This window comes from Anomaloglossus baeobatrachus, chromosome 1 (genome assembly GCF_048569485.1).
Source record: "Anomaloglossus baeobatrachus isolate aAnoBae1 chromosome 1, aAnoBae1.hap1, whole genome shotgun sequence".
Taxonomy (NCBI): Eukaryota; Metazoa; Chordata; class Amphibia; order Anura; family Aromobatidae; genus Anomaloglossus; species Anomaloglossus baeobatrachus.
Window position 1 is genome coordinate 702520375 of NC_134353.1, and position 17003 is coordinate 702537377.

Here is a 17003-nt window from a genome sequence, read left to right on the forward strand (position 1 = left end):
GCAGGTGTGCCGGGTGTGAGGGAGTGAACAGAACTCCCTGAGCTCTCTGCTGGAGAGGCACATGTATATTGCTGTGGACTTTTGTTTGGACATTAAACCGTGTGCTGTGAACCTTAATGCCTGGATCCCGTGTCTTCTGCTGCGCAGCCGACCGTGCTACCTCACACTTGATATATCATAGCTTGATATCTGCGATACGATTTGTTATTCCAGAGAATTCAATGTTTTTCTTATATGTAAATGTGCTGTTCTAAGCTATGAGCCAGACTCTGATCTCCCTGAGAATCTGCCTTCAGCGATTACCGTATTTTTCGGATAATGAGGGGTGCGTCTTAAAATCCGAATGTAGTTTACGGGGGGGGGGGGTGATGAAGAGGGGTCAAAGGAGGCATGGGTAAAGCTATGCGGTGTGCTGCCCATGCTGGTCTGGGCGGCGCTGTTCTGTGCATCGAACGGCGTGGCTCTGCTCTGTGCGGTGTTGCTCTGCACGGAGCGGTTTTGTGCGGCGGGCGGTCATTCTGAAGATGTCAGCGATCGGGGCTTCAAAATAATGGTGCCTAGTCAGTACGTGCACAGATGGAGCTCAAGCTCAATGCTGCGGCATTAACCCGTACTTCTCCACTCCAGCACTGAAGCTCTGCTGTATTGACGCAATACTGCATCACTGACTGCCTGTGAGATGGAAACTGAAGCCCTGAGAGGACCCTGCAGATGTGTCAGTTATAATCACACAGAGAGATCAGGAAAGCAGAGAGCGGTCATCACACTGGTAACTCCGCCTTATATTTATACTAGAAATAGGCCCGATACTATCGCATCGGGAGTGAGGTGAAATAAACATCTGTCTATGGTTAGTGGTGCTGACAGGAGCAGTGGTGAGTGGGGCTGGGGGCATACAGATCTGGTGAGGGGGGCTAGGGGGCATACAAATCTGGTGAGGTGGGCTGGGGGCATACAGTTCTGGTGGGAGGTGCGCTGTGGGCATACAGATCTGGGGGCATACAGATCTGGTGGAGGGGCTGGGGGCATACAGATCTGGTGGGGTGGCTGGGGGCATACAGATCTAATGAGAGGGGTTGGGGCTGGGAGCCTACAGATCTGGTGGGGTGGGGCTGGGGGCCTACAGATCTGGTGGGGTGGGGTGGGGCTGGGGGCCTATAAATCTGGTGGGGGGAGCTGGGGGCCTGCAGATCTGGTGAGGGGGGCTGGGGGCATAGAGATCTGGTGGGGGGGCTGGGGGGGCATACGGATCTGGTGGGGCATACGGATCTGGTGGGGTGGGTGGGGGCAAACAGTTCTGGTGGGTGGGCTAGGGGCATACAGATCTGGTGGGGGGGTGCAGGGGGATTACAGATATGGTGGGGTAGCTGGAAGCATACCGTTCTGGTGGGGGGAACTGGGGGTATACAGATCTGGTGGGGGCCTTGAGGCATACAGATCTGGTGTGGGGGCTTGAGGCATACAGATCTGGTGGGGGGGGCTTGAGGCATACTGATCTGGTGGGAGGGGCTTGAGGCATACAGATCTGGTGGGGGGGGCTTGTGGCATACAGATCTGGTGGGGGGGGCTTGAGGCATACTGATCTGGTGGGGGGGCTTGAGGCATACAGATCTGGTGGGGGGGCTTGAGGCATACAGATCTGGTGGGGGGGGCTTGAGGCATACAGATCTGGTGGGGGGGCTTGAGGCATACAGATCTGGTGGGAGGGGCTTGAGGCATACAGATCTGGTGGGGGAGGGCTTGAGGCATACAGATCTGGTGGGGGAGGGCTTGAGGCATACAGATCTGGTGGGGGGGCTTGAGGCATACAGATCTGGTGGGGGGGCTTGAGGCATACAGATCTGGTGGGGGAGGGCTTGAGGCATACAGATCTGGTGGGGGGGCTTGAGGCATACAGATCTGGTGGGGGGGCTTGAGGCATACAGTTCTGGTGGGGGGACTGGGGGTATACATATCTGGTGGGGGGGGGGACTGGGGGCATACAGATCTGGTGGGGCTGGGGTATACAAATCTGGTGTGGGGGGGGCTGGGGGTATACAGATTGGGTGAGGCTGGGGGGCTGATGTCCCCTGCAGCAATGAGCACATTGTTTAGTAATGTGCTCCTGTTGGTTCCCTTCTGTCCCCTATTATGCTGTGTCTCACCTGTCCTCCGTGCCCGCGAATCCTCCAGCTGCAGCACACAGCAGATAGCGCCTGGTGTACGGAGCGGCCACTGCAGGTTGATGTAATGGCTTTACTGCAGTTGAATGCTTTACGGTGCCACAAAGCATTCAACTACAGTAAAGCCATTACAGCAACCTGCAGCGGCCGCTCTGTACAACTGACGCTATCACGGAGGAGTCTGCGTGCTGCAGCTGGAGGATAGTAAAGGGCTGATAGCAAAATCGGCGGTGGCCCCGGACAGGTGAGTATATATGTGTGTATGTGTGTATATGTGTGTATGTGTGCTTGCAGTGAGGACCCGGAAGCCAGAACATCGTTCGAACTGCGGCTGCGCAACGGACAATGCCGCAGTGCATCACTTAATAGGAGAACAGACAAAACTGGTGATTATGTAAGTTAGATTCTCATGCCCTGTGTCCTGCCCATAGCCTGGAACAGCTCATTTACATATAAGAAAAACATGGATTTCTATGGAGTAAGACACCAGATTGCACATGTCAAAGGTATCATTTTTTTCAGTTTACTATGACCAGCATGTCTATGTAGACAGCTTAGGATGGTTGAGCCTAATGACAGATTCCCTTTTAAAGGGTAATGGTACTTTCAAGTAACTTTTCAGAATAAGCAACAAAAAAACTGGAGGAAAAAAATTTAAAAGGGCACTCACAATCCTTAATAAACGGGAGTTTATTTACTCACATTTTAAAAGTCCAGGCAAGGCAGGAGGAAAAGAGACGCAAGGTGAATGGAGCCACTTAGGTAATTTCCATAAATAACCTAAGTGAGATTTACACTTTTAGGCTATGTGCGCACGTTGCGTACAGTTCACTGTAGAACTTTCTGCAGCGATCTGAAGAGCACATGTGCGCTTTAAATCGCTGCAGAAATGTCCGTAGTGAAAGCCGATTCCATGCGCTCTGCCTGCAGCTCCTGCCATAGACAGAGCAGGAGCTGCCGGCAAAGCGCAGGAAAAATGTGACATGTCACTTCTTTTTACGCAGCGCTTCGGCAGTAGCCAAAGCGCTGCGCTCTAAAACGCCACGTGCGCACGGCCCCTGCACAATCTCCATAGACTGTGCAGGGGACGCAGGACGCATGCAGTTACGCTGCGCTACAAAGCGCAGCGTAACTGCATGTATTTACGCAACGTGCGCACATAGCCTTACATTGAAATCTAACTGTAGATGAGTTTTGTGTATGCTTTATTCTCATTCATATAAACTTAGGTTATTAGGTAAAACACTGACATATCTACATGTTAAGATCAAACAATATTCACTAATTAAATCATATTAAATCTCAATGCTTAAATTGCACACCTCACCTTTTTCATCTCCCACATTCATAGCCCATTCTTTTTGGCTGCAGTATTGATCAATGTGGTCCAGCACGCTCTGAGGGTCCCCTTCTACTGCATTTTGCTTTACAAACTCCAAAATTCTCTGTTCCTTTTGTGTCATTGTACAAAATAATTCTGCAAATTAAGGAAAGTTTACTTTTAGACAGGATTGTATCCATTTGCTTAAAACGGTGTTCCTACCATTACATTATGTTTCACACAACTCAGTAAACACATACTTAATGTTAATATTAAGATCAAGCCCAACATATTGTTTCTTGTATCTGTTTTTTATCTAAATCTGCCACTTTGTGCTTCCAGCTTTGCTAAGCTGGATGGTACTATTCTAATATGGCTGAAACTAGATTTTGAAGCAAGACCCTGTTTCTCCTTAATGCTACAGACTTGCTCTCCTGTGTACTCCTGACTAGAGATGAGCGAACCTGAAAAATAAAGTTCAGTGTTCATATCGAAAACAAACCATACTATAAAAAAATAAATAAATAAAAATCTGTGTTCGAGTTCGGATGTTGTATGTATGCTGACCACTTGAGCTGTGCTCGGGTACACTTGGTGCTCAGCCCAGTACGAGCAGTGCTTGAACGGCTTGCACTTGGGGTAACAATAACGTCATCAGATGTAGTGTGCACCCCAAAAAAATAATGAAAAACTTATCCCACCCTCCCCCGAAAGTGTTCCATTTATAGCTGGCTGGATGTGGGCGGAGACCTGAACTGCCAATCAGTGACTTCCATTGAGGTTCAGGTCAAGTCCAGATTCCACCGAACTGAATTTCAATGGGTCCGCTCATCCCTACTCCTGATGACTACCCCCATCTCTCTAAATTGATGGCTCAAAGCTGCGCTGCAAGCTGGTTGACTGATGAATTTGTAAAATAGCTGAAGCTTCCAACACAGTTCTGCTATACTGTGCTCAGATCAGGAATATTCACCACAGATGTTTCTCACATGAAGCTGATCTATGTTGAGAATAAACTCTACTTCTGTGCACTGTATAGTCCTCTATATATCTCTGCTTGACCCAATTATATCTCCTTCCATCTACACCAACATATGAACTGTTAGGTTATGCTCACACAGGGTGTTTTTGCTGCAGCAAAACCTTATCTTGTGGTAGGAACTCTCCTGATGGTTTTCTACGTTTTTTGTATCTTTTTTTGGCCAGGCTTTTGGTGCTGTTTGGCAGAGTTTTTTGCATCTCCTCAGGTAGTGGTGGCAGGACCAAGTCCAGACCCTCAGGGGTTCAAAAGTACTCGAGTGCCAGGCCCAGGCCAGGATTGATCTGGATCCAACACTCTGTTAAGAAAAATAAATAAATTAAATAAATAAAAGTAAAAATAAAGTATAAAAGATAAAGCAAGCGCGCTATACTTCCCAGTCTCCGGCACGGCTGTACCCGCTCCCACAGCCCCTACATCTGGGGCAGCTTATTAGCCTCATGCATATTTACTGCTTCCCTGCCCACCGGCGTCTGTGATTGGTTGCAGTCTGACTCACCACAACCCTGAGTGACAGCGTGCCTGACAGTTTCCAATCACAGACGCTATGTGCGTCTATCGTGGTATAAAGTAAATAAATAAAATTTATATAGGATTCCCCATATTATAATACCCAGCACAGACAAAGCCTACGGCTACAGGCTGCAGCATCCAGCCATGTGCTTATCTTTGCTTTGTATCAAAATAAGAGGAACCGCACATGGCTTTTTTTTTAATAATTTATATAAATAGTGAAAAAAAAATAAAAAAAACAACAAAAAACAGTGTGCGGTTCCCCCCAATTTTTATACCCAGCCAAGATAAACCTAACAGCTGGGTGGCTGGTATTCTCATGCTTATTGGACCCCTCCCCAGCTTAAAAATAGCAGCCTGCAGCTACCCAGGCTTGTCGCATCCATTAGATCCATTTAGTCAAGATTAAAGGCATGTTGTGCCTGAAACGCGTAGATGCAGACTTTAACCTGGTCTACTTACGGAGCTAAATGGACATTTTTTCCATGGCTTTCAACTTTTATTCCTAATAAAGCTATGATTTATATTTTACTGAGGGGTGCTGGAATCTCAATTTTTTTTTTCTAGTGCCAGAACTTTACCCAGATCCACCCGATTGCCCTGGTGCAGTAGCAATTGGGGTAATAAGGGCTTAATCGCAGCTCACAGCTGCCACTAAGCCTTAGTGTCTATGAGACCGCCCTATTACTAATCTGTAAGTGAAAGTAAATAAACACAAACACCAAAAAATCCTTTTTTATTTGAAATAAAAAAAAACCCTCTTTCAACACCTTATTAAACCCCAAACCACCCCTGCAGGTCCAACCTAATCCACACGAGGTCCCATGATGATTCCAGATCTGCTACATTACTGAAGCACAGCGCACTATCATTGGTCACCCACTGCGAACGTCAGGCAGAGACTGAGCAGCGATCATTGATGACGTCACTCAGGTAAGTTGCAGTCACAGCTGGATTTACTAAGGTCACCTGAGGTCAGGTTACCTGCGGTCATAGGTGAAGGGCTGTGGGATTTTATATTTTTTTATATTGGGTTTGTGAGCATCCACAGAAGGAAGAACAAGTGTGGCAAATTATGGTCCCCTCTGAATATAGAGAAACCATTCTGAAAATAACTCACTGCATACCGTTATTGGGGCCTCTTGGTAGAAATAAAACAACGTCAAGGACACGGAATAGATTATTTTGGCCTAATATACATACAGATGTGGCCAAAATGTGCATCATGTCCAGAAATCCAATATATTTCTCGAGGTGACAGTAAATGTACATTTCTTCCTATCTTAGTGGTTCATACTACTTTTTAAAGAATAGTATTGGAAATTGTTGGTCTTCTTGAAAAAATTAAAAAGGGTAACCAATATATTCTTTGGTATAAGTGATTATATGACAAGTTATCCAGAGGTTATTCCTTTAAGAACCATCAACACAAAGAATTGCAGAGGAACTTCTATAATTTTTTTTTTCGTCAAATGGGTATTCCTCATATATTCCTTAGGCCATGTGCACATGTGTTTTTTTCCGTGTTTTTTCTTGCAGATTTTAATCAATACTGCAAGGAAAAATGCATCCCAGCAAAGTCTATGAGAATCCTGACTTGCTGTGCACATGTTGCAGAAAAAAACTGCACCATGTCCATTCTTTCATAGTTTTTTCCTGCGAATATAATCTACTGCAGTGCTCAATGACTACAGTGGATTATATCTATCAGTGCTGCACTTGCAGTTCTGACACACTATTCACCGGCATGGTGTGTGAGGCAATCCGTAGCTCCGTTACCCGGCGTTGTCATTGTGACAACCCAGGGTTGCCATGGCAGCAATCAGGTCCCTCTGATTGCATTACAGGGACCCGATTGCCAGGGGCAGGTAAGCGATCCCCATCCCTCCCTGATCGCAGCATTCAGGGAATTTAACTACTGGGAGTGGAGTGGGCACTCCTCCAGGCAGTGAGAGCCGGATCCTGGCAGTGATTGCAGTGGGTTCAGCGCCTGAACCCCTGCGATAACCATGCCTAAAAAAAACGAATTAAATAACCCCAGAAAAATACGCTTACAAAATGTGAAAACTTTTGTTGCGTTTTTTCTGCCAAAATGTGCATTTTTGTGTGCACATACCCTTACAGATCAAGGTCCAAACGATCAATCTAGTATGAAGCAGATGCATCAGCTTACTGGAATTCAGGCTGTTAGGGCTCTTTTCCACTTGCATACAGCTTCCGATGCGAGAGCATCGGAAGCAATATGCTAATGACCCTCCGCTACGTGCGTTAGCTGAGGGTCATGCGACTGTGATGTGATCTTGCGATCGCATCACAGGTGCGGAGAAGAGTAAGGGAACACTGTTTCCCATCTCCTCCGCGGTCCGTCTCTGCGTGCACCGCACTGCAGTCGCATAACATGAGAGTGCAGTGTGATGTTTCACACACTCCCATAGACTTGTATGGGGGTGCTTTAGCTGAGACTCGCTGCAAAACGCAGCATGCTGCGATTGCACTGAGAGCATGATTTGTGTTGAAGAAAAACAAGCAAGAGGATACTGCCTCATTGGTTAACAATGATGCGAGTACAATCCGATGTTTTATCGGATCACACTCGCACCTGGAAATCACAAGTGGAAAAGAACCCTTATGACCCCCAAAACTGATGGTTTGGAGGAACACTTTCACCACCAAACTCTTAACCCTTTCACCCCCGGGTGATTTTCCTTTTTCATTTTCGTTTTTCCTCCCCTTCTTCCAAGTACAATAACTTTTTTATTTTTCTGTCAATCTTGCCATATAAAGGCCCCGTTACATACAGCGGCGTCGCTGGTGATCTTGTTAGCGATGCGACACACCCAGATCGTAGTTACGATTTGCCGAGATTGCTCATAGGTCGTTTTGTAGCGGTCACACGTACACATCTCACAAATGACGCTAAATCGTTCAGCGATATATTGTTTGACCAAGGCGGTCGTGTGGATGTTGTTTGTCGTTGGCAGGGTGTCAAACGTAGCAATATGTCTGCTGCGTTCCAAACGACGAACAATATTTTGAAACTGAACGACGTGTCAACGATCAACGATTTTCACCCTATTTGCGATCATTCGGAGTCGCACGTAGGTGTCACACGCAACGACGTTGCTAACGATGACGGAAGTGCGTCACGAAAACCATGACCCCGACGACATATCGTCAGATACCGTATTTTTCGCTTTATAAGACGCACTTTTGTTCCCCCAAATTTTGGGGGAAAGCAGGGGGTGTGTCTTATAAACCGAATATACGGGGGGGTGTGTGTATATATATATATATATATATAATATATATACATACACTGCAGGGTCCGCTCTGGAGCACTGCTGGGAGCAGGGAAAGCTGGGAGCGGCAGCGTTAGATCTCCTGCTCATATAATATGCACAACCGCTGCCCAGCAGTGTGGTGCTGAAACTGCATCACGCTGAGGGGCTGGGGCAGCGGGGTATATTATATCTACCTGCGCCCTCCTTTGATCGCACATGATCCCCCCTGTGTTAGATATGGCCCCCGTGCTGCTGCTCATAGTAAAATAAAAAAAGCTTTACTTACCTCCAGCGCTGATCTCCGGTCTCCTGCTGCTGCTGTCTGTGATAAGGCACGAAGAGATGATATCACTCTGCCGTGCCGATCACATGACCGGCAGCAAGAAACAGGAAGTAAGGAAGCCGGAGCTCAACTGTGAGGAGGGACAGCGCTGAGAAGGTAAGGAAAGTGTTTTATTTTATTATGGGCAGCAGCATGGGGGCATATCTAACACGGGGAGATGTGCCATCTATAGTGGCCATGGGCAGCAGTATGGGGGGCATATCTAACAGGGGAGATGTGCCATCTATAGGGGCCATGGGTAGCTGTATGGGGGCCATATCAAACACAGGGGCGATGTCCCATCTATAGGGGCCATGGGCAGCTGTATGGGGGCCATATCAAACACAGGGGAGGTGTGCCATCTATAGGAGCCATGGGCAACACAGGGGGACGTGTCCCAGCACAAGGGGGCTATATTCAATATAAGGGGGCCATATCCAGATTAAGGGGGGCTAATTTTAGGATGGGGGCTATGAGGGACATATACCCTATATGATTTGTTAGACGGACACTGGCATTATAAGATGGACCCCATTTAACATTTAAAAAAAAAATCTCTTTTCCTTCACCAAATTTGGGGGTGCGTCTTATAAAGCGAAAAATACGGTAAATCGTAGCTTTACTGTTAGTTTTTACGAACGAGTTGTACTTTTGAATTAAATCATTAACTTTGCCATATAGTGTACTGGAAGACGGGGAAAAAAAAATTGGGAAACAGTGAAAAAAGTGCGATTGCAAGATTGTTTGTTTTGTTTTTTGTTTTTTTGTTTTTTTAAATCACCGTGTTTACTATATGGTAAAACTGATGTGTCAGTAAGATGCCTCACGTTGGTACGAATTTGTAGATCACAAACATGTATGCTTTTACTTTTCACTAAGGGGTGAAAAAAAAAAATCTGAAATTTGTCCCAAAAAAATAAATAAATAAATAGTGCTTTTGTCGCAATTTTCCTAAACTGGTAGTGTTCTTATTTTTCAAGATCTGTGGCTCAGTGACAGCTTACTATTTGTCTCTTGAGCTGACATTGTTATTTCGAACTTAAAGAAACGTTGCGGCGACCAAAAAACATTATTTGGGCTTTTGGAAATTTTTTCTCACTGCGCCGTGTACCGATCAGATTAAGTGATTTTATGTTTTGATAGACTGAGCACTTCTGAATGCAATGATACCAAGTATCAGGTTTTTTTTACTTTTATTTTCAAATGGGGCAAAAGGGGGTTTTGCATGAATTTGCAAAAGAGTGACATTTCTGCAGCATTTCTGGACCCACAGGTAAATTCGGTTACTTGTGTGTTTATTTGTAATTGCATTTTTCACATGCATTTTTAATCACATTTTTTTATTCTGCGGTTTTTGTCTATTTTGGTATGTCATATTTTAATAAAGCAGCTGTGTTTTTGATACCTCCTGAAATTTGGCTTTGACAAAACTTTTTTGAAACAATCAAGGGTGGATTACATGTGGTTTTGGTACTATTCCATAGTGGAAATGCACTAGAAAGAAAAGTTTCGCACCTGTTAGTGCTTCGACGAGTTAAATCGACGGCGAAACGGCCGTCCGCAGTCTTTAGGGGGTCTGCACCCAGCTCTCTCTCCCCGCTATTTTTATCTGCACTTCACCATGAAATAAAGCACCTTGGAATATTGGATGGTGTATGCCGTGGCGTTCTACTCCTTGGACAATGTGTGTATGAAATCCATAACACCGCAGATCAGTTGTCGCTGCGTAAATAAAGATAATGTGAGCCTGAGATTTCTATAAATCCTATTCACTTTGCTGGTACTGTAAGGTCTCATATGCACACTGCGTTTTTTTTTTTGCCACGTTTCTGCCGTGTTTTTCGGGTGCAGTTTTGGTCACCAAACTGCATGCATTTCCTTCCCCAGCAAAGTCTGAGATTTCATCTTTGCTGTGCGCACGTTGCAACTTTTTTAGGCTGCATCTTTGTGGTGACCACAAATATGCAGCATATCAATTATTTTTGCATTTTGTCCCTGCGTTTCTCACTAGTGATGTGATGACTTGCAGATCAATCCCCGCTGACTTGGGGCCAACAGGGGATTTATCCCTGGTATCTGGCCGGATGTCAGTCCCCATATAAAATCTATGGGGACCAGAATCTGGCACAAAGGGGTAGGAGCAAGCGCTTCATACTTAACGAGTCACTGGAGCCGCTGTACGTTCTCATAGCTGCTACATCTAAAATCACAGAGCGCAATCATGGAACATGACTACCTGCTATAAACTTCAGGCAGAGACTGAGTGAACTGCGCAATCAGCAGTGACGTCACTCAGGTCAGCCGCGGCCACAGCTGGAGGTTCCCATGGCCCTCCACCTGTCACCGCAGTTAACTTGACCTCAGGTGACCAGTGAGTTCACTGAGTTCCCCTAGGGTCAGGTTATCTGCGGTCACAGGTGGAGGGCCGTGGGTACTTCCAGCTGTGGTCGCAGCTAACCTGAGTGATATCACTGCTGATCGTGCAGTTCACTCACTCTCTGCCTGAAGCTCACAGCGGGCAGTGATGTTCCATGATTAATCGCTGTGACTTTTGATGTAGCAGAGCTAGAGTCATCGTGGGACCTCGTGTGGATTACGTCAGACCTGCAGGGATATTTTTGGGGTTAATAAAGTGGTGAAAGAGGGTGCTTTTTTGTCTTTTATTTCAAAAAAAGGATTTTTTTGGTGTCTGTGTTTATTTACTTTCACATACAGATTAGTAATGGGGGGGTCTCATAGATGCCTCCTATTACTAATCTAGGGCTTAGTGGCAGCTGTGAGCTGCGATTAACCCCTTATTAACCCAATTGCCACTGCACCAATGCAATCGGGAAGAACCAGGTAAAGTGCCCGGATTATCGCATCTAATGGATGCAGCAATCCTGGAAGGCTGCAGGCTGATATTATTTTTAGGCTGGGGTGGCCCAATAAGCATAGGTCTCCCCAGCCTGAGCATACCAACCCCCAGCTGTCAAGCTTTATCATAGTTGGGTATCAAAATTGGGGGAGGGACCACACGCCGCTAATTTGCTGCATGCGGTTCCTCTTATTTTGATACACAGCCAAGAAAAGTGCATGACTGGGGGCTGCAGCCTGTAGCCATATGCTTTATCTGTGCTGGTTAGTATAATATGAGGGGTCCCTATGTCAATTTTGTTTATTTACATTTACTGTACGATATAGACACACAGACGGGGTCTGTGATTGGAAGAGTCAGATAGGCTGTCACTCAGCGTGGGGTGCGTCTAACTGCAACCAATCACAGACGCCAGTGAGCGGGGGAAGAAGTGAATATGTATGAAGCTAACAAGCAGCCCCTGGAAGTGAATGAAAGGTGACAGGAGCAGTTACAGCAGCATCGGTGACTCGGTAAGTATAGTGTGCTTGCTTAATTATTTAGTTTTTAATTTAGTTTTATTTTATTTTATTTTTTTATTACTTGAGTGCCGGGCCTGACACTTGGGTACCTTTGAACCCGCGGGGGTTGGAGTTTACAGTGAGAGTCAGCCCATCACTATTTTTAGCCCATTGAATAAAAAAACGCATTGTCAAAAATACATAAAAAACGCATGCATTTTTGGATGCTCTTTTGAGCCCTAGGCTGCGTTTCTGTGACCACAGGATGAAATTGTGGTCACCACAAAGATGCAGTTTGCGCGCATAGCCTTAGATGCTGCATTTTTTTGAATAGCAAAATTTGCAGCAACAAAAACACATACTTTATAGTATTATGGGATATCCACAGGCAGGACCGGTTTTAGACAAATTGGGGACCTAGGCGAAATTCACAGTGGGGCCCCCAATCCTGAAATATTCCAACACCACTGTTAGGGTAGGTTAACTACAGTCGTGTGAAAAAGTTTGACAGAGACTTCCGGAGCAGTGGTGCAGGAGCCGCGGGGGATTTATCTTATGCTATCTTTTTTACATTCTAAGAAAACCCTTTAGGCCATGAGCACATGATGAGCTTTTGGTGAAATTTTGACACTGCATATTTTCGTGAGTCAAAAATGCAGCGTCTCACAGTTCCAGCAAAGTGGATGGGATTTATAGAAATCTCCTGTCCTCTGTGCTTTTTTCTTACTTAGTGTAATCTGACCTCTGGTGAGTTTTTAAAATCCACAACTTGGGTATGCCAAGTGTTATGTGTAGATTTTTCCCATAGACTTCCATTAGATGCAGAAAATCCAAAGGTAAAAAACGCATGTAAACACATCAAAAACACATGTAATCTGCACCTGAGAATGTCAATAACATTTTAACAAAACCAAATACTAGGAAGTTTCAAAAGCAAAGCAGCTTTATGTAAAGCATGACATAATAGTAACAAGAGACAAAAATAGCAAAAAAAATAGGTGCAGGAAATCTACATCAAAAACTCACGAAATACTCAACATTTGCACATGACCTTAGTGTATGATCCGGATAACCAGTGTGGAGAAGTGGGAGAGAGCACTTTCTCCATCTTCTCCGCGTATATCGCACTACATTCGGGGGTTATCAGTGTAGTCCAATCACCCATAGACTTGTGTGGGTGGATGTGATGCGAGACTCGCTGACAATCATAGCATGCTGATATTCGTTTCTCATGGCGATCCAGCATAAGAAAAAAATTGTAGATGGACACTGCCTCAGTATTTAGCATTGGTGCGAGTGCAATTTGATGTTTAATCTGATTGCACTCCTCCGTATTCAACACAGGTGAGAGTGAGGCCTAATGGTGATTACTACAATTACAGTACTATATATGCCGCAAAAATAGATATACACTGTACTCACACAGACGTGTGTGTATATAACCAAAGTTACAATATACACAAAGTATACAATATATATACATAAAAAGACATTCACTTTACATACTGTGAGACTGTGACCGGGGTTATCTATGACGGCCGGTATGTCTCGCCCCGGTTGTGCTCACTCCATGATAGAAAGTAAATCCACTATAGGGTTAATGCTGTTTCCCTACAGGCTGAAGGAAGGGTTAAATAGAATCAGGAACAAGGGCAGGTGTGCCGGGAGTGAGGGAGTGAACAGAACTCCCTGAGTTTTCTGCTGGAGAGGCACATGTATTTTTGTTATGGACTTTTGTTTGGACATTAAAACCATGTGCTGTGAACCTTAATGCCTGCATCCCGTGTCTTCTGCTGCGCAGCCGACCGTGCTACCTCACATATGGTGGAGAATGCGGGCATGACAGCCGGTGAGGTGTAGCATCCATCCCTGGTGACCCAGCTGCGCATGTCCTGGATTCGAGCGGCTATACTACAGCCCAAACCCGGCGACGCCATGGAGGAAATACTAAAGCAGCTGGCACACGCTAATGCACAGCAGCAACAGGCTAATGCAAAGCAGCAACAGACCAATGCACACCTGCTCCGGGCGTTGGAACGTCAGCAGCAATCCTTGCAAATGCAGGAAAAAAAACTCCAAGAACAAATGGATCAGGCCAATGCACGTCAGCAGCAATCCTTGCAAGGGCAGGAAAAAAGGCACCAAGAACAGATGGTTCTCCTGGCCAAGTCGATCCGTGCCGGACCGGCAGCAACAACCCCGGGACCGGGTGACGACGGCAGCGTCCGGAAAGCGGTGAGACAAGCGTTGCAAAAGATGACCCCGGGGGATGATGTGGAAGCGTTCCTGGCGGTGTTTGAGCGGGTGGCCGAGCGGGAAAAGCTGCCGACCGCCCAGTGGGCTGAGGTACTGTCGCCCTATTTGATGGGGGAACCCCAAAAAGCGTACCTTGACCTCTGTACCGAGGACGCCATTGACTATGTGACCCTGAAAGCCGAAATACTGGCTCGGTTGGGGGTGAATACCTATGTACGGGCTCAGCGGGTAAATCAGTGGTTCTATGAGGAAGCCAAACCCGTACGCTCCCAGGCCTATGACTTATTGCATCTTGTAAAAAAGTGGTTGCAGCCTGACACTCTGAGCCCGGCGCAAATGGTGGAAAGGGTAGTAGTGGATCGTTTTGTGCGCACTTTACCCGTCACCGTTCAACGGTGGGTAGGACAGGGTGACCCGAGTACCCTGGACCAATTAGTGTCCCTGGTAGAGCGGCATGTGGCTACGCAGGACTTGATACGGGACACTGAGACTTTGCGTACCGCCCGTCGGTCCGTCCCCTCCAAGCCTAGGGCCAAGGACCCACCGCTGACAACTGTGCAGGAGTCCCCTACCGTCCCGTCTGAGGCCGCGGCCGCCATTCCTGAGGTCCGGAAGGTTCTGTACCCTAAACGACAACCCGTCAAGGGGGTTTCCGTCCCCATTAGATGTTGGCGGTGCCAGCGGGTGGGACATATGGAAGCCCAGTGTCCACTCACCACGGAGCCCATGGATTGTGGGGTTACCCGGCGGGGTTCAATGTATGCTCAGGTGGTGTGTACCGCTGACCTGATCTCCCCAGAGACGGAGCCCCACTTGTGCCAAATACAGGTGAATGGATGTCCGGTTACAGGATTGTTGGATTCCGGAAGCTTAGTGACCCTTGTGCGATCCACCTTGAGGGCTAAAGTAAAGGCCACAGGACGCACCGTGGGGGTGGTTTGCATACATGGGGACCGCCGCGACTATCCCACGGGGATTGTCACCATCACAGCACCTTGCGGTCAGGTGCAACATGAGGTGGGACTTCTTAACACTCTTCCTTATGACGTGATCCTAGGAAGGGATCTGCCCTATTTTTGGACTTTATGGAAGGGACCCCCTAAGTCCCCTCAGATATTGGTCGGTCCGGGACCTGAGCCCTACAATCCTGAATCCGGGACACCTGCCGTAGGGGTCACCATGATAGGGACAGAGTGTGAACCCGATAGGTCGCCCCTAGAGGTATTGGCAGGAGAGGCTGAGACGGTCGAGCCCATCCCGGAGTTGGAGGCGTCCCCGGATACGTTTGGGACAGCCCAACTCCAGGACCCTATGTTAATACATGCCCGGAGTCGGGTGACAGTAGTTGACGGGGTGGCACAGCTGCCCGGTGCCCAGGTAAGGTACCCCCATTTCGCTCTTAAGCAGGATTTACTCTACCGGGTAGATGAAATACGGGGCGTGGGGGTAGAACAGTTGGTGGTGCCCCAGCCGCATCGCCGGCGGGTCCTCGACTTGGCTCATAAACACCTGATGAGTGGCCACCTAGGGGTCAAGAAAACGCAGGAGCGAATATTGCAAAGGTTCTATTGGCCCGGGGTCTTTGGGGAGGTAAAACGGTTCTGCGAAACCTGCCCGGAGTGTCAGCTTACCGCACCCCTGACCCATTTTCGCAGTCCGATGGTACCGTTACCCATTCTAGAAGTCCCTTTTGAACGGATAGGGATGGATCTGGTGGGGCCCCTCGTAAAGTCCGCTCGAGGGCACCAACACATCCTAGTGATCGTTGACTATGCCACCCGGTATCCCGAGGCGATACCTCTCAGACATACTGCAGCAAAGCTTATAGCTCGGGAGTTGTTTGCTGTGTTCTGCCGGGTGGCGTTGCCCAAGGAGATCCTTACAGATCAGGGGACCCCATTCATGTCTAAAGTGACCAAAGAGCTATGCCAGCTACTCCAGATCAAGCAGTTGCGTACGTCTGTGTATCATCCTCAAACGGACGGTTTAGTCGAGCGTTTCAATAAAACCCTGAAAACCATGCTAAAAAGGGTGATTTCAAAAGACGGGAAAGACTGGGATATGATGCTTCCCTATTTGATGTTTGCCATACGAGAGGTGCCATAGGCATCCACGGGGTTTTCGCCTTTTGAATTGTTATACGGGCGACATCCCCGGGGATTGTTGGACCTGGCAAAGGAAACATGGGAACAAGAGCCCACCCCCCATAAAAGTGTGATCGAACACATTTTAGGTATGCAGAACCGCATAAGCGCGGTCATGCCAATTGTGAAGGAGCATTTACAGGAGGCTCAGGCCGCGCAAAGCGGCCGCTACAATAGACAAGCCACCGTGCGGACCTTTAAACCCGGGGATCGGGTGTTGGTATTAATCCCCACGGCGGAGAGTAAATTCCTGGCTCAGTGGCAAGGCCCCTACGAGATAAAGGAAAGAGTCGGGGTGGTTAACTATAAAGTATTGCAGCCCGGTAGGCGGAAACCTGAACAAATATACCATGTCAACCTATTAAAACCTTGGCAGGAACGGGAAAGCCTGATGGCTGTTTTTTCCCCACCTCCCTCCTCTTCGGGTCGTTCACATCCGACTCCAGCGACCTCCGGAGAGGACGAACCGGAAGTAAGGATTGGAGAAGCCCTCACCAAGCAACAGAGGCGAGAGGCCAGACGGTTGGTTCAGCAGAACCCCGATGTCTTCTCTGAGCTGCCCGGTAGGACCAGTCTGATACGACATGATATTGTCACCGAGCCCCACC

The 17003-nt window shown here is 47.3% G+C and overlaps 1 protein-coding gene across 2 annotated transcripts in view; it reads right to left on the reverse strand.

Moving 5' to 3' along the window:
• LOC142249377 (catechol O-methyltransferase-like) overlaps positions 1 to 17003 on the reverse strand; it is a 48396-nt gene that overhangs the window by 20302 nt on the left and 11091 nt on the right. The window contains exons 1-2 of one of the 2 annotated variants that reach the window (XM_075321021.1): positions 4601 to 4820; positions 3490 to 3639 (exon numbers count right to left, since the gene is read on the reverse strand). In XM_075321021.1, coding sequence (XP_075177136.1) covers positions 3490 to 3625 — 136 coding nt within the window. In that variant the 5' untranslated portion in view covers positions 3626 to 3639; positions 4601 to 4820. Of the gene's footprint in view, positions 1 to 3489; positions 3640 to 4600; positions 4821 to 17003 lie in introns of those variants that run through there. The other variant, XM_075321016.1, reaches the window with a different exon arrangement.